The sequence below is a fragment of the Lycorma delicatula genome, chromosome 5, assembly GCF_047948215.1.
Source record: "Lycorma delicatula isolate Av1 chromosome 5, ASM4794821v1, whole genome shotgun sequence".
In the NCBI taxonomy this organism is placed as follows: domain Eukaryota; kingdom Metazoa; phylum Arthropoda; class Insecta; order Hemiptera; family Fulgoridae; genus Lycorma; species Lycorma delicatula.
The window spans coordinates 60188560-60211948 of record NC_134459.1 but is presented as its reverse complement, the minus strand read 5'-3'; the positions used below and the strand labels follow the sequence as shown (position 1 = coordinate 60211948).

Below are 23389 nucleotides of genomic sequence, written 5' to 3'. Positions count from 1 at the left end.
AGGTGTACAGTAAAATCGGAATTGTATTTTGGTAGTTATAATTGACTTATTTTATTACATTATTTAAGAGTAAATAAATTATATTTGTTAGAATTTTTTACGAATGCTATCTCTCAATATCTTTGTAGAACCACAATACATATACAATACGGAAATATGAAATTATTATACGGAAAGTATGATGTTTGTCCCAAAAGTAGGGGTACTAATTTTTTATTTAATTATCTTTTGGACTTATTGAATTTAGCTGAAATTACAAGTTATCTCCTTTGAAGTATGAGCCTTGGGATGTTACACAGTGGTTTCAACGTTTCTTCCACTGGTTCATAACAGTCAATTGGAGGGTCCAACTGTTACAATCCCAACTGATTGTTTTTTAACATTATTCCAAAAGCATAAGACTTTTTGAAAAAGATTATACTAGTCTTAGAATATCACAGTATTAATTTTCAACTTTTGTTAATAATAGTTTTAATATTACTTTTTCCGATATTGCTTTATTTAAGTTTTTGTTATATTAGTGATTCTGCACGTCTGCAGAAGTTCAGAAGTAGTGAAGTAATGACTTGTCCACTGGTCGGCGAATATTTCACTGAGTGATGCATTAGTCTAAAACCAATAAAAGCCCTATTCTCTAAAAAAGTAGTAAAATACTCATTCTCATTTTTTGGATAAAAAAACTTACTATGGTATGCTCTAATTTACATGAAATCAATAAACAGAAAATAAATATCTTCAATGTAATAGTATGTTTACTCTTCACTCCGATCAAACCATGCAGTTTGAATTAAACGTAACACATACAGAAGGACAGGTTAGACAACTCAACGTACTGTATGAGTGACTTTAGTTGAATTATTTGTTAAACAGAAGAAATTTCTTGTAAATTTTCATAACCACAGCGTCTAATTCGATTTTTTGTAAAGTAATTATTTAGAAAAATTGAACGGAAATTGAAAAGTATATATTTTTTTTTAATGTTCGTTAAATCATCTCAGCGTCGTATATTTTAATCTAGAATGGTCATGTGAAGAAAAGATATAAAGGTAATAGGGATGAAATTATTTATTTGAAAATTAGGCAGTTTATTTTTGTTTATATTTACGTTCTTATTGTTGTCATCCGAACGTGAATGCCACGAAAGTGAGAGAGAAAGAAGAAATGCGAATGGAATTTGGAATGTTCGGTCGTCAATGTCCGTTGTCAAAGATATGTGGTGGTGTTGATGAAGTTTGCGTGAGATTGTTTATTTCATTGGGTTAAATCATGTTTGTATGTAAGAGTTATCGTGATCGTTTAAAAATATACGCATTTAACGCAATATTTATCAGATTTCTATTAGTTTTATGAAGCTAAATAAGCTTATATAAGTGAATATACCATTAAGAAAATAATTGTAGAACTAAATTGTGATTTTAAGCTTTACGTAATTTTAGTTATTCAGGATTTAAAACTCCCGTGCGCTAGTGTATTATGACTCGAATGATGTATTTATGTTTCTGTTGTTTATATGATTTTTATGTTAATGTAATTGTTGATATTTTTATGTATAAAGTTAATATGTCGTATCACTGGAAGTTAAAGTGTTGTTGTAGTGTTCTACAATAGATAAAACGTTATCGGATATAAATCTTTCAACATGCACCCTGTTCGTAGAAGAAAAAAGAGGCCTAATTATGGTGTTAGAACTGTTGAAGTTAGTAGGGGGAAGAATGGGTTCGGTTTCACAATATCAGGGCAGCAGCCATGCATCTTAAGTTGTATTGTAGCTGGAAGCCCTGCAGAAAGTGCTGGTTTGAGAGCAGGTGCTTACTTAGTTGCCGTAGAAGGACAGAGTGTTAGTAAAGTACCTCATGACGATGTGGTTAGACTTATTGCATCGTCATCTGGAATACTTAAGCTTCAAATAGCTGAAAATTACTACTCTGATAGCTCAGATGATGATGCCATAGTTACCGCAAGACAAAAACCAAAGTATCCTCATAAATTAAGGAGTAATGTTCAAAATTCTCGATCTAATGGTGTGACACAGCAAAGTAGAGCAGCAAAGGTGGTGAGAGATCTTAGGTCTGGTGTAATGTTTGGAGAACAAGTTATTTTAGAACCTGCTTTACATGTTACTGCAGTTCGTAACAATAAAACAATTTCAGAAAGTCCTCAGTGGAAAGCACCAAATCATTTACCACCACCTTTACCTCGTCTCTACTTCCCAGGCCCATCAAGAGCAAATAGCCAAGTTCCTGAAGTAGAAGAACAGTTGTTGCAGGCTATTGTTGGTTATTTAGGCACTATTGAGATGCCTAGAAAAATTCCACCAGGTTCCAGACTTCAGGTAGGCAGTTAATTTTTGTTATATTTTTATGTGTGCATAGTAATTAATTTCAAATAGTTATTTATGTCTACTCAAGGTTTTACAGAATTAAAAATTTTTAGAATTATAGAAACTTGTAGAATATAAAACTATTTTACATAAACAGACTCATTTTCAAATTTAGTTGACATTTCCTTCCAAATGACTTTTTGGACCTAAGTAGCAGAATTTTCTTCATTGAGTTAACTGGTGGCACTCTTATAATATTTATTGTTTTATAAAATTGATGTACTCTGTAGGTTTAATTGATAGTGCTCTTTAACTATATATGTCTTCATTTTGTAGGCCAATGGTTTAGTCAAATTTCAATGTTTGTAAATTTCCCACTGCCAAAGCGTATTATTATGTGTAAAATCCACTTGTTGTGGTTATTGTCTATATGGTTATTATTATGAGGTGATTTTGCAAAATTTGATCCTGTTGTGTAAAATTTGAAGATGTAATATGTAAACATTATACAATTTGTTGGTTGTTTCTGTAAAAGCTATCAAAATTTTCTTTCCCTTTATTTTTCTAGTACAGTAATTATGAAATCTGTAATCTTTGAAATGTTTTTCCTATCTTTCTCTTAGCACAGCCTGTGTTTAGGATATATATTTCAGAAGAAAAGTACATTCTTTTCCTGAATTGAGTAATAGTATTTTTACTAAAGGTCATGGTACAGATTATGTTAAAATAACATCTAAAGTGATACAATTTGAATGATAAGGCAGACAGTATCTCTTAACCCTTTTCTATCTGTTGGTTTGTTTTTAACAATATTAAAGCTTGTCTCACGAGTTTGTGCGGAGATATATTGAATTCAGCATATATGAGTAATAAATCAGTAGTTTAGATAGATTCATTCTGTCACTTCCACATGCAAGTGCAATTATTGCTTTATATGTATAATAATGTATTGTCAGCTATCACTTGTCTGGCGCTGTGGCATGCCAATGATTAAAATTAAAAATTTTGTTAAGTCTTTGTTATTGTTGTTTAATAATGATAACATCATTTGTAAATGCTTCACACTATTATTCAGTAAAGTGAAAGAAAGTATTTCAGCTTACATTACCGTGTTACTCTGTACGGTGTGATACAGTTTTGTAGTTTATTTTTTATAACAGTTTTATTCAGTGTTATTTTCATTTTAAATTACCTGTGTTTTCGTGCCAATCAAGTTTTAATAATGTGTGATTTTGTTGTGAAACATAAACTGGGAAAACCCCTTAAGTAGCTCCAAAAAAAAACCCAAAAAACAGCAATGTGTATATAACCTTATAAAAAGATAACCCTGAAACTGCAGTCAGAGACATTGCTCAGAAAGCAAGTAGTGCAACGGGCATTAGAACAAAGAACAATTTTTAATATAAAAAAGAAACATAAAATTAATGGTAAACATGTTAACCTCAAAAAGACTCAAAAGCATGTGAAAAAAATTGAAAAGTGATCAGAAAAAAGTTCATTATTTTATTCCAATAATGAGCTTCCTTATTGGAACAAAATATTTAATGCTGTGACTATCAATTCTGAACTGCCAAATTTTTCTAGAATTATATTACATCGTGTTTTAAAATCAATGAATTTTTGTTTCATGTCCAGAAAAAATAATTGGTATTAATGTAGGAGGTGATCTGCCTTTGTAGTTAGATAATTCTTAGATGGTGCCACTGAATTACTATATAAGAAAATTAATAAATAAGAAAATAATAAAATTAGAAAATTTATAAATAAATAAAATTATAAATATATTCCAACCAAAACTTATGCATGATGGTAGGTTAAGTTTGGTTAGATAATATTTATAATTTTATTTATTTATTTTCTTATTTCAATATAGTGTTTCTGTGGCGCTATCTAAGAACTAAACTAACTACAGCGGTAGATTCGCCTTCTACATTAATACCAAATAATTCTTTATTGATTGAACATGACCGATATTATTTCATGGCATAGGGAGTATTTAAGAGAAATTAAGCAATTTTGTGAAGAGGCTAAGACAATTTATTATCTAGATGAAACGGGTTAATGCAGGACATGTACAGGAAAAGTATGGGTAGATGAAATAAACAGCGCAAAAGATGTTTTTTTCTTTTTGGCTTGATGTTATCACCACCTAACCTTGAAGCTTGTACGTGGGATGTGGAAATGGAATTTTGTAGCATATGAAAAATGCTATACCTGACTGGAATTTGAACTCAGGACCTCTGGATAAAAGGCTGAGTTGCTACCACTCGTGCCACAGAAGACAGCATTATGAAAAGTTTGCCAACTGGGATGAAAACCCTGGCTAGAAAAAGTAAATGATTAATAATAATGCTCATAGGAAGTGAAAATTGGGTTATGAGAATGATGGCTTGTGGTTAATAGAATCCAGGTCTTTCCAAGAGTGTCACAATGAAATGAATGATGACAATTTTATGCAGTGGTTTAAAAAAATTGTTACTGAAGGATCTATCATAGTAATGGATAATGCACCATAATCTTGCGTGAAAACTGAAAAATTCCAAACACTTTGACCAGAAAATTAGAAATTGCTGAATGGTTAAATTGAAGAAATCGCACACACCAAGGACATATTAAACGTAAAACTTTTAAAAATAGTAAAATCAATTAGATAAAAATATATTCATTTATCAAGTAGATGAATTGGCAAAATCAAAAAATTGTGCTGTGTATTCCTCCATACCATTGCAATTTTAATCCAATAGAATTGATTTTGGACCTAGTCAAAGGCTACATTGGGAGTAATAACGCAACGTTTAAGTTAAACGATGTAAAAAAATTTATTGGTAGAAAGTGTTAATAGAGTAGGTGCAAATGCTTGGAAAAATTGTATTGAACATGTAATTAAAGAAGAAAAAAAAGCATGGGAAGCAGAGGGTTTGTGTGAAAATGTTATTGAAGATATTGTGATGAATTTGGAAAATTATGACAATAATTTAACAGACAACAGCTTATTGGGTATTGAAGTAATACATTTAGGTAACAAATATTTTTTCTGTTTTACTTTATGAGATTGTAATATAGCGGTAACATGTTTTCCTAAAAATTTTTATTGTCAAGAAAAATATATTGTTTTATTACAATTTTCTATTATTTTTTTTTACTACAAGTTATTTTTAGATAGGTGCTTATCTCAGATGGATTGTGCTAAATTAAATTAGAATCATCATACTGTTATGTTCTGGTTTACTGTACGGTTTTGTGTGACAAGGTTTAGATCATCATTGGCTGTTTATTACATTTCAACCCACCGGGTTGGTCTAGTGGTGAACGCGTATTCCCAAATCAGCTGATTTGGAAGTCGAGAGTTCCAGCGTTCAAGTCCTAGTAAAGCCAGCTATTTTTACACGGACTTGAATACTAGATCATAGATACCGGTGTTCTTTGGTGGTTGGGTTTCAATTAACCACACATCTCAGTTATGGTCGAACTGAGAATGTACAAGACTACACTTCATTCACACTCATACACATCATCCTCATTCATCCTCTGAAGTATTATCTAAACAGTAGTTACCGGAGGCTAAACAGGAAAAAGAAAGAATGTTTATTACATTTCTAGTGTTATAGTAGCTTTTTTGTCCATATTGTAATTGGGTTAATTATTCTTTGTATTGTATGAGCTTGAGTATTGTGAGCATGAGCATGCTGCAAGGTTTTCATCTGGTTTTTATTTTTAACCAAGGTTGAAGTACAAGAAAAATGCATTGAATAGTTTTGATAAAAAGGTAAAAAATGTCAATTAAAAAATGCTTTAGTCTTATGCTTTTTTTTGTAGTTATTATAGCTACTGACATGTTAATTTCTGATCAATTTTGGCCAAAAATAAGATGCATCAAAATAACATTGTCATATAGATCTCCATTAACCTACTTGTTCAAGTTTTTGTGCTTCATTTTTGAGTGCCTAGATTTCTTTCAAAATCTGCCTGCATGTATGTGCCTTCAAAAATGCAGTAATCATTTGTAAGGTTTTAAAAAATTACTGTTGAATTTTCATATTTTCTGTTAGGACTTTCTTCTGCAGGTTAATAATTTAAGTTATTAGAGATGATCGCTGAAGTGTTTATGAGTTCTTAATGGGAAATTATTAGCCTACAATATGTTGCTCTTATGACTATTTTCACCATTCCAGAATTTTAATCTAACAAGATTTGTTGCAGCTTTATTTGTGGATGATGCTATTGTTAATGATCTTATCTTAAAATCATTAGGAAACTCGTTTTGTCTTTGGTTCTCTAGTTAATACTTTGATAAATTCATTTTGGTAGTTTCTTATTTTTCTTATCTCCTGCTTTACTTCTTCAGATTTTTTTCTACATATAAGATATGAACCAATTAATTATCAGTTGCACCCATTTCATTTATTTTCACCAATTTTCATGAACCATAATCAAAAAAATTTATTTTGTTTAAAAATATTTACATTAATTTAACTGATACAGCCCTGTAGAAATAGCAAGTGATTCAAAAAGTACTTCACAAATTTAAAAGCATATAAAAATTTATTTACATAACTTACAGATTTGGTAGAGATCTCATTTCATAGCAAAATACATCAAGTTTTGACTCGTGTAGTTCATTAGTACTGATTTCGTCCACCAGCACTCACCAGTGTTGTTAAAATGGATACATTTACTGGTGTGGAATGTGCTCAATGTATGTTTTGGTTTCATGATTTACAGTCAGCAGCAGAAGTTCAACATAATTTTTGTAGAGAGTACAGTAGGGAGCCTGTCAGTAGGGAGTACAGTAGGCATACATTTTACTCTTTACACCAAACGTTTGTTGAGACAGGTTGTTCTATTAAAGATATAAAATCACCAGGACACCCACCCATCCCTGAAGCAGCTGTGGAACAACTCAGAGAAAGCTTTGCACGTAGTCTGAATAAATGAACTTTATATGTATTACGTGAAACTGGAGTTCTACAAATAACTATTTGGCACATATTATGTAAACGATTGCATTTGAAGCCATACAAACATGCAGGCGTGGGACGTTAATGCGTAACGCCTTGGTTACTCATGGTTCAATACATTGCAGATTATGACAAAAGTTGCTTGGCTGGAGTTTTGTGAGGCAATTGTGGTTAGAATTGCAGACAACAATACATTTTTAGACAACGTAATTTCTAGTGATGAGTCAGTGTTTCACATCAATGACAAAGTAAACACCCGTAACTGCCAAATACGGGGATAGCGAAAATCCTCATGAAACTTTGCAGAACATTTGTGATAGCCCTAAGGTTAATGTTTTTTGTGCTCTAACAAACAAAGGCTGTACAGCCTGTTCTTCCAGTAGGCAACTATAAATGAAATTGTTTATCTGGATATGCTTCAAAATTTTCTAATACCTCAGTTAGACGATGATGACCAAGATGGATGTCATTACCATCAGCAAGACGGGGCATCACCTCACTACTGCCTAGAAATCTGAGATTTTCTAGATACTTAATTCCCAGGTCGGTGGATTGGTTGTGTGGCCATCTCGTTCCCCAGGTTTGATCCAGCTAGATTCTTTCTTGTGGAATTTCATTAAAAATGGGGTTTATGTACCACCTTTGTCTGTTAATCTTTTTGAGCTAAGACTTCGAACTAACACCACAGCTACAGTGGTAATACCCAACTTGCTGGCCACAGTCTGGAAGAAATCAACTTTAGGTGGGATTCATATCACATTACAAATGGAAGTCATATCAAATCAAAGTGATTGTTGGGTGACAAACAGGATGTGTTTTTCTATGAAATGAGACCTCAACAGGATCTGTAAATTTTTTCAATAAATATTTGCAAGCTTTTAAAGTTGTGAAGTTCTTAATGGATCACTCAGTATATTGTTTTCATTCAAATATGATTCTTACTTACTGATTGAATCATTCTTACCCTTTAAAATATTTTTGAGTTTGATATTAGATGTATGGGCTTTAATAATCTTACCTTGTTTTATCATTATGTTTGCATGAATGTTTATTCTGGCTACTTTTCATTATTCAGGGGCTACTGCTTTAAGCTAGGCATTAATTAAACGTGCCAATGCATTAAATGACTTGATGAATGATAATAAATTTAACACCTAAAATAAAATAAAAACCATCTTACTTCATAAACAACTGAAAATATAATCCTGTGATATTTTCAGACTGTCAGATGTTGTGGATGGTGCTATTGTTAATGATCTTATCTTAAAATCATTAGGGAAATTGTTTTGTCTGTAGTAAAATATTATATATTAAAGTTGTGATTTGCAAATTTTGATTCTAATGTGAGTGGCGTTTTATTTTCATATACATACATATTTGTTGGTTTTAAGTAGGTATGTTATCTTTATGTATTTCTGGTTTGCCCAATACTGTATTTACTCTAGCCATTGCAGTCTAATTTATATATGTATTGGCTATTATGTTTATCATTTTTGCTTAGTTATTATATTGTTAGATGTTAAATATTTTGTTTGTGGTTTTAAAACGAACATAATAATTGTAATGTGTTAATTCTTCAGTATGTTTTTTTGTTTAATTAGTATGTTTGTAAATATTATGATATTATAGAATGTTAAATTCATGAATATGAATGTTAAAATTAGTATAGTGCAGTTAATATTTTATTAAATGTTCCACTTCCATGATGTGATATGTGGAGACTGATTTCGATCTTGTATATGGTCCTTCTGCCCATTCTTTGTATCTGCGGTTGAATGTACATGTGGTATATATAATATTTAGTGAGTTTCTGTTAGTATAAAATTTATAAACACTTGGTTTGCTGTGTTAATGGTTTCTGTGAATTTATTTGGCATGATCCTCAGTATTACATTTCTAATTTAGAAGCAACTCAGTAAATAGTTGGATTTGGTAAATGTTTGTGCTGCATGGGTGTGACACATATTGTAGGTGAACTTGTGCTATATGGATGTGACAAGGTGTTATGGGTAAATGGGTCAGTTGTAGTGGGGTTTCAATGTAGCTTGAAATATGCATGTTTATTTTTGGGTATGGTAAGGTTTAGAAAATTATGATTTTTATGTTAGATTCTGCAGTGAGTTGCAAGTTTGGATACTGTTTATTCAGAAAATGAATACAATTTATTGAATCTTTTACAAGGTTAGTTCTAAGAAAATTGTACAGCAGTACATTTTACAGCAGTAAGAGTACATGGGTTGTTTTATAAATTTCTTTGCTTTTTAGAATTTTAATTTTTGTAGTTTGAAAATATTTTTAATAAATGTGACATTTTTCCTTTCAGTTGAATTTTTCATTTCCATTACAAATCTACTATACTTTTGCCAGTTGTTTACGGAAGTAACAGTACCTCTTTTCTCATTTACTGTTTGTCACATTAAGGTCTGAAGACTTAACATTTTTTAGTTTTTGCCTTTTAGCTATTAGTATTTGCTTTTCATTTATTTATTTGCCAAATTGTATCCTAGAAGCAGAATATAATTATTTATAAAATTAGTTTTCTCTACTCACTGCTTATGTTCAATATTTTTGCAGGGATTTTGGCTTTATCAAACATTTTAATGTAAAATTTATTTGTTTATTAATTAGTATTATAACATTTATATGTTAGTGATAGGTTGTTAAGATACCTCTTTGTAGTTTTAATTAGTTAATGTTTTTATTATTTTAATTCTATGTGTATAATATATATAAAAATAATATGTATAATTATTGTGTGTGTGCGCGCGCGCGCGCTTGTATCAATAATGACTGGTTTATTTTACTATTAATAAGTAGTGTTAAAATTATTTAATTTTCATATTAAATTTGTATTATTTTTTGGTAATAAATTCTCATTCGTACTGTCTGCACATGCTTGCTTATTTCTTGTACCCAAATTCCAAGTTTTCAACCGCTTGTTAGTATTATTGACTGGAAAAAAACTTCTATTTTGAATAAAGTAATACTTTCTATTTACTTTCTTTGAGCAAAGGTTGCCTGCTGTGAGGATTTAAAAAATATTTTTTCATACGTTTGTGTATTTTTTTTGTGAAATGATACTGTAAAACCTTTTCAACATTGACAGTTATTATCATGGAAAAAATGAAATAAGATTGAAAATTTTAGTTGTCTTTTTAATCTTAATTTTTAAGCAATTTTAATCTATATTTGTGTAAAGAACAATAACACTATAATTAACACTAATTTTAGTATATCATCTTTGTTTCAGATTGTAAGAGGATGTATAAAAAGGTTGAGAGCTGATAAAAGAACTCACACAGTTGTATTAATGGCTGTATTAAGGCAGAGTTTACGATTGACTAATAGTGCAGGACAGATATTAGCAATATATCCAGCTGATAGGGTTACATTCTGTGGTTCTAGTTCTGATGAAGATAGAAAACATTTCGGTATAGTTACTACATCTACTGGAGAAGATCCATCAAATTCTTGCCATGTTTTTGCTATTGACTCTAGAACTCATGCTGAACATCAGCAGAAAATTCAAATGTTTAAAATCGAGTGCAATATTGATCCAGTTACTGGACATTGTAGGGAATTTCCACAGAATTCTGACTGTATTATTGCCGCTATTAGAAATTTTTATGAATCGGGCAGTGGTAATAGAGCAAATGATATTGATGAACCGATAATGGCTAATTCACCTCAACCGAGTAATGATTCGACAACTACGACTAGTAATAGTGATTCAGGTATTGGTTTTAGGGATGATTGTGGAAATCAGTCTGATAGAATATTAGTTGTTGATGTACAGAATCAGCGTTTGCATATACAACAAATAAGAGGTGGTGAAGAAAGACAAGAAACAATTAGTGATTGTGAAAGGTTAGCGGTGCGTGCCATGCCAGCGCCATGTGATCCACAACTTGTGGCATCATCATCATCATCATCTGCTACTACTGCGGCCGTAGTTGCTGCAGCTAGTAACCGTAGTCGTTCACCGCTTAGTACGAGTTCAGAAGGTGGACATGAACCACGTGAAGATATGAGTGTTAGTAGTAGTGGTGCAGCTAAAAGTCCTAGTGCTGTAACCGGTAGACATTCAGCAGATGATATGAGCATTGATAGTGCTAGAAGTCAAGATGCCCTTTATAATAAATTAAGTCCAAAAGTATTTGGTGTACCTCCACCTCCTACATCACAAAGTTTAGAGGATTTAAAAGTTTCTGAACAAACTGTTAATTCTATTTCATCAAATCATCTTAGTAGAAATCAGCAACATTGGGGTAGTTTACAAGAGTTAAGAAGTTTTGTTTCTGATTGTTTTGAAACTTCACCTGCAACACAAGAACTGGTGAGTAAGCTTTTTTCTGCCTTTTATTGTAATTTGAGAGTTTTTCTTGTATCAGTATGGTTCAGTGTGACTATCAAACAAGTGTAATTTTGTGGGTGCTTTAAGAGTGCCTTGAATGTGTTAAGATCATTCAATTACAGTAGAACCATTTTTACTGCATGAGATTTTTATTTAATTTAAAAAAAATTCATCTTACTGTGACAGTGTCTGGTGGAGGTCGAGTATCATTGTAATATGTGTGCAGCTTACAATTTGATGTGCTTTAAATTAAAACTATAAATTAATATAAGGAAGTGTGTTGCCATTAATCAATATGCACCTCAGCCATCACTTTGGCTTATCTGAATAATCCCTTGAAAGAAAACAAAAGTCCACAGGCAGAGTTTCCTCTTTACTGAGCCATAATAGAAACTGCTCACCTGCTGGCTACTAAAAGACGCAAGCATGCGCCACATACTCAACCAGGATGATGGTGAATGAAAAGTTATATTGAAGCTACTATACAACTTTGTATTCAAGTAATGAACTTCTAGAAAAAGTAGTACTGCTACTGTCTGTTATTGTAACATTACTTTCATTTAAAAGTAGACTAATTAAACATCTATATGTAGAAATATTAATGTGTAATACTATTATTTCATTGGATCATTATTTATACTCAGGCTTTTAGTTAATGATTTCTTTATTCTTTGTTAGTTATGTTTATATTATTATAATATAATAATTATTATGTTTATATTAGTTATGATCTCTGCATTCATTGTCAAAATATAGTTTATTTTTTAATCAGAAATAACTTTACTGATTGGAGTTTCTTTTTTATGTTATTGTTGAGATTTATATATTAGCTATGGAATGATAATTTTTTATAATTATTCAATTAATTGTGTATTTTTTGTATATTGTATGTATATTTTTTAAAGTGACAATGATTACTGCTGATCGCTAATAAATGGCAAAAGCATTGCTGTGAAACAGTACCACCCAGCATTGTTTAACTTTGGAAAATTTCCATACTCTTATACTCTACATTAAATTTGTTTTACTTGAATTTTAACACCCATTTTAGTTAAGATTCCTGATTGGTTTTTTGATTCAGGTAATTATTATTATTATTTAAGTGACTCCCTAATTATTATGATTTGCTTAATAAAAATTAACATTTTTGGTTGAGTTTTAAAATCTATTTACTGGGATATTGATCACTTCTGTGTCATGATTATTGCTCTAATGTTTTGAAAGAGTCTATGGGTAAAAAAGGTTTTTCCCTATGAGAGTTATTTCATAAAATTGAAATTGCAGTTTCTATTTTTATGAACAGCATATTTTTGCATATTGAATGTACTTCGAGAGAGTACAGACAAAGTAGACATTTTCTATTTACATTACATAGATTCTGTCAGTCTATGAGCATTGGTGAGCAGGTGATTTGTTTGCATATTTGAAATCATTACTCTAGTGAATTTTTATTTTATTTTATGATATCATTTTAATCTGTTTTAAAGATTCTTATTTATAGCAACATAGATATGTCAAATCTTTTAATCTAATGTTTTCAATTGGTTTGATTTTTTCCCTTTAAACAAATTATATAAATAAAATGTTTTATTTTGTATTTATATTCATAAATATTCTTATTGCAGTCTGAATACTGATAAACTGTAGACAAGTGTTTTGCACTAGTTATTTATCTTGATGCTGGGTTAAGATGCTAAACTATCTATATTTACAATTTGAGGATTTTGCAACAGCTCTCATCTCAGGTAGGTAGCATCTGGGTAATTGAAAAGTGGCATAAGGTAAAATGTCAGTGGTCAAAGATACGTTTATTAAATGGATGTCTGAATTCAAATAATGGTGATCAAACTTACTGCATACTGTTTGTGTTTATTAGCAGTTAATAGTCATTATAGTCCCACTTAAAAAATAAAAAAGGTTACGCTAATGTTTTTTGTTTATGTTATCGTCTTTGTGTTTACACTTGATCATTTTCTTTTTTCTTCTTAATGTCATTGATTTATTGAAGAGTTGAGTGATTGGAATTTGTAGAACTGTTGCGGATAAAGTTTTTATTGCTTAAACTTAACCTGTTAAAAATTATTTAAGTTTTTAATCATGTTTATGTGACATAATTTGGGAACGTTTGTGATATCTCAATTAGTCAATTACTGATAACTAATATTGCTGTAATTATGTTGATTATAACCTCTTTTTAAATATTTTGATAACATTTTTTATTATATAATTTTGGCTTGCGCAATTTTTTTTTTATGTTTCCATTGGGTTTTGAATTAGCTGATTATTCAGTTGTTAATTTGATGAATTTTTTAAAATTAATATCTCATTAGAATATGCTTATGATAATTAGCTTGCTAATTCATGGTTTATTGGTTTTTATGTATTCTAATTAATCCATAGAAAACTTTTGAGTGAGAGATAGATAGATAGATAGATAGATAGATAGATAGAGAGAGAGAGAGAGAGAGAGTGTGTGTGTGTGTGTGTGTGTGACACACACTCGCATTTGTCTTTCAGTACCTTACTGTACAATCTGTGTGTATGATGAAGTTTTTACAGTTGTTGAAGTGAAACAGTTTATTACTTATCTTTAATTGGCTGTCTCACTTGCTCTTGAATAAGGGCTTTCTGAAAACATTTCATTTTCATTATTTAAACATTGTTTATTGATATAATAGTTCTTTAATTTGTAAAAATAATAGTTAAGGCGGCTGCTCTTCTTAAGTATCATATTACAAAATTTAAAAGTTAATGTAAATAAATTTAAAATTGTTACTTATAAATCATAATTATGAAGTTAAAAAAAATAGTTTATTATAATATGCAGCAATGTAATAAAGCAAGTTGAAAAAAATCTTTGAACAATACTTTTGCAGTTGCTGTTTGGTACAGAAATAGTAGTAGTACTTTTAAAATATACTATATCAAAATATTGTTATATTACAAAAATCACAAAAGTTATTTACATTTACATTTTAATAAAATATATTTAATTTATTTTTTATTACAAAGATTTGTAATCATTTAGTATAACCCATCCCATTTGTTAAGATTTGATGGTTTATGTATGTTTATTTAATTGTATAATATACGTGCTTTGTTTTTGAAACAAAAAAATTCTTCTTCATAACCACAATTGATAAAAATGATTATTTTTAAAAAAAATTTAGAATATCATGAAAAAAATTAATTATAGTCTTATATATTTGTACAGCAATTTATTTTTATGAATGAAATTATGCATTGCAGTTATATAATAACAGAATACTTACTGTTATTGATTTAGAATTTAACTCTTAATTATACTTGTTTTTAACTTTAGATATGTACAAGGATGGTTCGGAAAGTAACCTCTGTTTGGTTATGAAAAGAAAAACCTGCATAGATAAAGATATTTTATTATATACAATCTAAAACTACAGCTTTTAACTATTTTGCAACATAGTCACCGTTTAAATTCAGGCATTTGTCATATAACATTTCACTAATTTACAAATACTTTCTTCATAAAATTCAGCTGCCTGGGTATGTAGCCAACCTTTCATGACATTTTGAAGTTTGTTGGCGTCATTGAAGTGCTGCGACACAAGCAGCTACTTCAACAGTCTACTGTGAAATTTTGAAGAAACTTCAAAATGTCACAGCCATTCTTCAAACTGTGATGAGCCATTCAGAACAAACAATGCATTATACTGTTATCTGGTGGTGTTTTTTTTTTCATGACAACACTCGTCCTTATAGTAGTGCTCGAAGAACTCAAGAACTTTTGAATGAATTCCATTGAGATATTTTTGATCATTCCCTTATAGTCTGGACTTGGCACCGAGTGATTTTCATCTCTTCATTCACATGAAGAAATTGCTTACATCGCAGCACATTGATGACGATGATGAACTTCAAAATGTCACGAAAGGTTGGCTAGATATTCAGGTGGCTGAATTTTATGAAGAAGATATTTGTAAATTAGTGAAATGCTATGAAAAAATGCTTGAATTTAAATGGCGACTACGTTGAAAAATAGTTAAAAGCTGTACTTTTAAGTTATACATAGTAAAATATTTTTATGTATGCAGGTTTTTTATTTATAGGCAAATGGGAGGTTACTTTCCGAACTGCCCTTGTATATTAAAAGCCCTTCAAGCAGTACAGTTTATTTTGCATATTGTACAACTTGCTTTCCCCCCTACTGTCCTATATGGGATTTGAAATTAGTTTCAGTCAGTATACATTTTAATTTTTCATACCCTTCTGCTTTTAAAAATAGTAATTATTTTTTTTAAGCAGTCTGTATTCATACACTATCTCAAGTCCCTAAATCTTGTATTCAATTTTGTTAATGATTGATAGGTTTTCTGTAATGGCTGTGATTATTACTAACCCACAGAAGCTTTTAGAACAATACTTATTACTTCAGCTTCAACATAGAAAAAGTTGAAGTTGAGGCTTTGTTAGTTTGATGATGTGGTAGGGAGATTAACAACCATGACTGAAAGGTGGTTTATTTTACTCCAGGTTCTACCATTCATACATAAATAAATCCTTTACATTGCTGTTTGTGATTAAAAGTAAAAGAGAAGAAACAAGGATCATTAATACTTACATTTTGTGATTGATCATTATTAAAAACTTCAACAAAAAAAATCTATGAGAAATTGTCAGTTTAGCTATGTAACAATTATTGATAAGAATATTTGTTGGGGTATGCATGTATTATTATTTTTTTTAATATTGTTGTTAATCGTGGAGTTTTACCTTAAAAATTTTTGCAGTAACAGTTTTTGGTTTTGCTTAGTTAGAGATGTGCAAAACATGCAATTTTCATTACATTATTATACATGTAGGTGGTTCTAGGCCATTATATAGCTTTATGTAAGTTGATGTTATGCATGATTATTAAGGTTGCACTATTTATTTATTATTACTTTCGATGTTTTAGTGTACCTATTGAAAGTATCCCTCCCTGGATTTTAGTATTATATTTTGAGATAGCCCTAAGTAAAAAGTTAAGATGTAGTTAAATGAATTCAGTTTTAAAAGCATGTTCAGGTATTGATTTGGCCTTGTGCTTCATAAATATAGTGATCAATTGTGAAATACGGAAACCTTTTGTATTAGGAGTCAAGTTTAAATTTTGAAAAAAGATCTGATGTGTGAATAGTTAGATATTCAAATGAGGTTTAACTTAGCAAATCATACATGTTTTTTGGCTTATCAAAAATAACATTCAAAATTTATATAAACAATTTATAAGGCTTCCTTATCCCTATGAATTAAATTTTCAAAATATTTGTAAATTTTGAAAGTTTTTAAATATCTCAAATTTAAAAAAACCTTTTTCTCTAAATGAGTTATTACATATTGATTACTGACAATTACCCCAGGTTGTTAGGGCCTAAAATTAACAATTTGTAAAAATCTTTATTTTGTCTATTGAACTGAAAATTAAATATTTGTTTTACTGAATCATTATGATGGTGAAAAGAATTGTTACCCTTTTATCACAGATATAAAGAATAATGTTTTAAACTCTAAATTAATGTTTTTTTTTTTAAATAACTCAAAATATGAGATCATTAGATATAAATTTAAGTATACTTTAATATTACCTTTACACAGAATTAAAGTGCAAAATTTTGCTGGTTTAACATATCAGTTTGGAAGATTATTCATTTTCCCTCCTTTTTTTTAAATACGTAACTAGGAAAGATTGTTCATCTGAAAGTAATTTTCCATTTTATGGCTGTAAATAAGGTTAAATTCTGACTCTGACTCCATAATACTGTTATTATTGTATTGTATTGATTAACAGTATTCATCTTAGAGTTAAAAGAAATAAGAATTTGTTAGGGTTTGAAAAGGTAAAAAACATTAGAAGAGATTGACTAACCGTAAGATTAATTTCTTGATTTGGTCTGAGGCAGTGAAGTGGCAATTCTGCTATTGGTTATACTTTGTATAAGTTGATGCAATTTTTGGTTTACATTGAATCAATATAATTTGATTTGCAGTATTTTAAAAGCTTATAGTTATTGATTTTATTAGAACATAATAATTAAAGCGATTTTAATTCATTATATATTTAATTCCCTATTTAAACTATATTTATCTTTCTTAAGAGGACATTGACTTTATTTTTTATTCAGTGTTGTGATGCTGTTATATGTCTGTTTTGATGTAATGCTCATTAAATTAACAGCATTATTATTATCAACATTATTGTTTTTATTTAATTATAGCGTTTGTATATTATTTATATAGTTATTATAATCTTAATATTATGCTGTCTGTTGTTAACACAATTTAAAAGAAATGATAATAAGATTTCTTCTGATAATTTATTGTTTTGTTTATTGAAATATTTTTTTGGGGGTTAGATTTGACGTAGGATATACATTAAAAAGAATCTTTCTTTTCTTTATATTTGTAGTAATTAGGTAATGTTGTGATGTGTTCTGTTTAAGAGTTTGTTTAGTTATTTGAACTAGTAAAATGTAGTATTATTTTAAAATAAAATGTTTACATAATTTTATTTTCATCTTAAATAATTATTCATTGAACATCAATTGCCTGCAATTGTTTGGTAATAATTTACATATAATTTTATAATGTTTGGTATTAATTTATTATGTTAGGTTTTATGATGCTTGGTAAAATGTTGGATTATAGTCATGTAAACATTTTTTAATTAGTTTACTATGCTTACATAATACCTGTATGTAATCTTAGTTACACTGTGTTTTGTATCGCATGGTTTTAAGAGATCTGGTTTCTTGTGAGAAGTACCTGAATGACCAGAACTCTAAGGAGTGGGTTTTAGGCCCATAAATTTCTTCACCAAACCATACTAATAGAGGACAAAGGACTATATTAGGTCCTTTGATACAAATGTCCTTTAAGATGGATCTTTGTCCTTGTGGATTTCCACATCCTAGGTCCTTTACTTCCTAGACACAGATATAGAGGCCATCTAACCAAAGTGTACTTAATATATAAGAGAACAAAAAAAGGATAAGGATGTATAGTAAGAAAAGTATGATCTCTCTATAAAGGAATGTGAAGAAAGACAAAATATATATCCAAATGGATGCTTTGATTTCCTTCAACTACTGGATATTGATTCTGCCTACAGTAACTTGGAAGACCGGTTTAATGTCATCCAGGATGAAAGCCAAGTCACTGATCAATGATTTTTTTTTTTAAGAGCTGGAAATGCATGGTGTAGTAAATTGTTTTTCCTGTAGGAAGTAAGGAGTGAATTGAAAACAGGTCCAAGTCTTCCTAAAGAAAACCCTTATTCATTTTTAGAATTATATAGTTTGTTGAAGTAATTGACTGAATTGTAAGCGATATAAGTTCACTAAAAATTTCTTTGGTTGACGTGGTTTGTTACATATTTTTCTTAAATTTGTAATTAAAATCTAGTGATATATAATAACTAAGGTTTTATAACGAAGATAAACCTTTTCTTCAATTGTCAATGTTTTCTTCAATAATCAGTTGCAGCATGTTTAATATTGTTCATGATATTATGCAGTTCTAGTACTTTCCTTCTGTTTGCTACAATAATCAGTTTATTCTTCATTCATTTTACTTTTAGACTTTCTTCTTATTTGTAAAATTGTTGGTATGTTATTTTATTCAATCTACAATATACCCGCATTTCTAAGATCTCAATCCTATTCATTTCATGAACATCGTATAATAATACTTTCAAAATACAAATTTAATAATCATATCCTAAGATTGAGGTAAAATTTTTTATAAAAACGTTTTTAATGAATTTCGTATTAGGTACTTAATTTTTATATTCGATGTGTAATCGTTATGATAATTTATTATTTTGCTTGTAAAATTGGAAAAAAAAAAATGGTTGAAGTTAATAAGCTACTGGAATGAACTAATAAAACATTCAGAAAATAAGTCTTTTGTCAAAACATTCAGTAATTAGAAGGAAATCTTAAAAAAAAAAAAATGAATGATATTAAGGATTTAATGGAAGTAAAACATGAACATTAAAAAATTAAAAGGTAATTTAAGATGCAGTTTCATGGTAAACGAAACTGCAAATGTACCTAAATAACTATTTAGGTAAGTTGAAGTAACTTCAAATTGGATAAAGGACGTTCCGTGATACTTTTTCACTAGAAATAAGTTTGCGATTCATATTATATGAGGACTTGCATTAACTTGATATTGGAATAGAATATAGTATAAAAACTATTGAGGAAGACAAAAGATTATTATAGATGTTGCAAGTAATCAAATGTGTATGTAGGATGTGACACTTGTTGAAATTAAGATTGCAGTGTATATGTAGAATGTAAAGTAATGAAATGTAATTAATATTTCCAGAATTAATTTTTTTATGTTGACCAGCTTGTATAGATAGTATTAAATATTTCTGTGCATTTATTTATTGTGCATATTCGGCTATACTGTTTGTAAACAAAACAGATTTGTAAGCAATATTATTGTTTCAAACTATTTATAGGCCGATTATGAAGTTAGATTCAGTTACATATTTGTGAAAATAAATCGTACATCGGTCGTTAATTAATATTATTAATTATTGATTCTTTTGAATGTGTGTGAGTGTGTACGTGTATTTGCGCAGGCACGTATGTATATATACGTACAGAATTACTTTAAATATTTATATACATATTTATTTTTTACCGACGTTTAATATTACATTAGAGACGACATTAGTGCCTTGATGACGTATTACATCGGTTGATGAATTCGCCCTTGGTTTGTTGGTCTCTTCTCAGATATAGTTTATGAAAAAAGGGGAGGGTCATAAGGGCACAGTTACATACTTCATAACATCCATACGTACATACCGCGCCCCGCATGTAGGCGCTCGCTATGACCTGTGTATTACATTCAGTTGTACACATTCGGCTATATCTCTATAATATCTGTTTTGGCCGTCTTTGTCATCATCATACGATATGATGCAGTGTGGTGTTCTGAGTTACTGTTACTTGTAATTGTTAGTTATAATGCAGCTCTCATTCAGAAGCCATCATAATTTCCATTCATGTATTGTTTTTATTAATCTTCATTATTATAAATACTGTCTTTATCATTGTCATCGCTATCAGTTTATTAATTATGGCGGGCATGTTTGGTTATGTTGTTTGTGGCGCTCATCTTTTGTATTTTCGAAAGGTAAATAAAAAATACATTAATTTAAAAAAAATTAACGATTAATATATATTTTAAAGATTTTGTTCTTCAGTGATAGATTTAAAAAAATGTTCTACATTAATTTTAGTTTTAAAAGTACTACTAAGTATTAATTATTTATATATGTTTTATATTTTTACCAGTTACCCGACTGCTAAACAATCGTAAAATCTTAAAAGTCTTAGTTCGACTGAAGGTTGTAATTGTATATAAATATAATAGTTAACCGGCTGGAAAACGGAAACGAGCAAAATTGTAGAGTTTGGTATTGTAAAAAAACGATTTTTCTTTTTTTTGAAACTATTCTTTTCGGAGTTTCGAAGAAAAGTTTTAAAAAAGTTAAATTTGTGAGATAATAATAGTAGTACGTACGTGACTTAGTACACTTATCATGTAGTTTCTATGAGAAGCCTTTTTTTAATATCGAGATCGATTTTTACTCCGAAAAAAATAAGCAATTACCTATCACATCGTACTGATAATCGGAATGTACATGCGAGAAAGGATTATGAAAAATTGTTGCCCAAATCTTAAATGATTGTAAACATTTTATTTTTTGAAACATTTTTGCATTTAATAAATTTTTTTTCTTAGAACAGATCGAACCGTAGATGAGAAAAACAGTTCTTTTCTTTAGAAAGGGACGTGCACCTCCGTACCGAAAAAAAAAATTAGACTAATATTGTTGAAAATGTTTGCGCTTTTATTTTTTCCTTTAGATTTTGTTTTATTAAAAAACAAAAAAAAATTCTTTTTCTTTTAAAAGAAAAAGAAAAATTGTTATAACATTTTTAATTAGATGAATGAAGCCACGGCTGGACATTAAAAGCATTTTTCTTTTACAAAAGTCGATAAAAATTGGAAAAACAGTTTTTTTTATACTAAAAGGAGATTGTTCTTCCCAGGCGTACGTTTGAAGTGCTACGCATTTTATATCTTTCCTTCTGATAATCCTCCTTACTTACGGTTGTTTCTTTCAAATCCGATCGATCAGTTGTAAAGTTAGCGATTGACAGACTGACAAATAGTGCCGGCCTCCGTGGGGCGAGTGGTAGCGTCACGGCCTTTCATCCGGAGGTCCCGGGTTTGAATCCCAGTCAGGCATGGCGTTTTTCACACACCTTAAAAATCATTCATCTAATCCTCTGAAGCAGTACCTAACGGTGGTCCCGTAGTTATCCACCGGGTTGGTCTAGTGGTGAACGCGTCTTCCCAAATCCAACTGATTTGGAAGTAGAGAGTTCCAGCGTTCAGTTCCTAGTAAAGGTAGTTTACTTTTATACGGATTTGAATACTTGATCGTAGATTCCGGTGCCCTTTGGTGCTTGGGTTTCAATTAACCACACATCTCAGGAATGGTCGATCTGAGACTGTACAAGACTACACTTCATTTACATTCATACATATCTTCTTCATTAATCCTCTGAATAATACCTGAACGGTAATTCCCGGAGGCTAAATAGGAAAAAAAATATACACGTGTTGGTTGAGTTTCGAAGTTTTGAGTTAAAACTGCATAATTTGTTCCAAACGTTTTAGAATTGGGTTAATAAAAAATTGTTTAACCTCGAATTAATTTATTTTTCTTTTAATTCAGTTAAAATACGATTTACCTAATTCGTTTTTTTAGGCGATATGTTTCTAACTACGACTTAACAAATGGAGTAATTCGTGAAAGGAATCTCCTTCTAATGCTCGCTCAAAGCTCTTTGGATATCATCATCGGTGCAAAAAAATGAGTTCTTTCAACTTCAGTTTCATTTCTGGAATAAGAAATAATCGGGAGAAAACGAATAAGCACTTACTTGATTTGTGCGAAAAAATGAACCGTTGGTGCTGTATTAGCGATACATTGTCACGTTTAATGACAAAATGTGGCTGGACCGGACGAACTCGTGGAATGCGTAAAGTTAGGTCCACAAAATGTTTTTATAGTATTCTAATTGTACTGTACATTGCTTCTCGTGTAATATATACTCGTACGTGCATAAAACATTCTCTGATTGTTGTAAACCCATTTTTATTTCGTAGAGAATTTCATTAGTCTATTTCAAAGATGGGCATTTATTTTCTGGATCGTACGCAAAATCAATATTCATAAACAGAAAAGAGTTGGAAAATCGCGTCGAAAAATCCTTGGAACGCGTAAGTAGTTCGTATGTCAACTCTCGTTACACAAAAAAGCGACTAATTGTGAACACACAAAACTCGTTCGTTGGAATCTTCATGCAAAATACATAGTGCTCCTATTTTCAGTCGGTGGGTGTTTCTGTTGTTTGAGATGTCATCCGAGAACATTTTGGTCAGTCTTGACGGACGACGGGAACGTTTCGTCGGTTCTTGCTGTTGTCGGGCAGAAAGTGTATTCATCGTCCTTCATCGACTCTCTCCTTGGTCGAAAACATATTTTTTAAAAAAACGTGTAAACGAGTCACGGTTTCTGTAAGCCTTCCGGATCTTTTTTCACGTTTCTGCAGCCGAAAAACCCGGTTACAGCGAAATCGTATTGGAATATTTTATTTTCCCTCGATATAGGTAACGAATTCGAATTGTGTGGAGTGACCC

At 30.1% G+C, this 23389-nt stretch overlaps 1 protein-coding gene across 3 annotated transcripts in view; it reads left to right on the top strand.

The window, feature by feature from the left end:
• Nucleotides 1–1194: 1194 nt before the first annotated feature.
• Nucleotides 1195–23389, top strand: part of loco (regulator of G protein signaling family member locomotion defects) — a 129003-nt gene continuing 106808 nt past the window's right edge. For all 3 annotated transcript variants that reach the window (XM_075366236.1, XM_075366235.1, XM_075366238.1), the window contains exons 1-2: nucleotides 1195–2332; nucleotides 10529–11614. In XM_075366236.1, the coding sequence (XP_075222351.1) occupies nucleotides 1640–2332; nucleotides 10529–11614 (1779 nt within the window). In that variant the 5' untranslated portion in view covers nucleotides 1195–1639. The remainder of the gene's footprint in view (nucleotides 2333–10528; nucleotides 11615–23389) is intronic.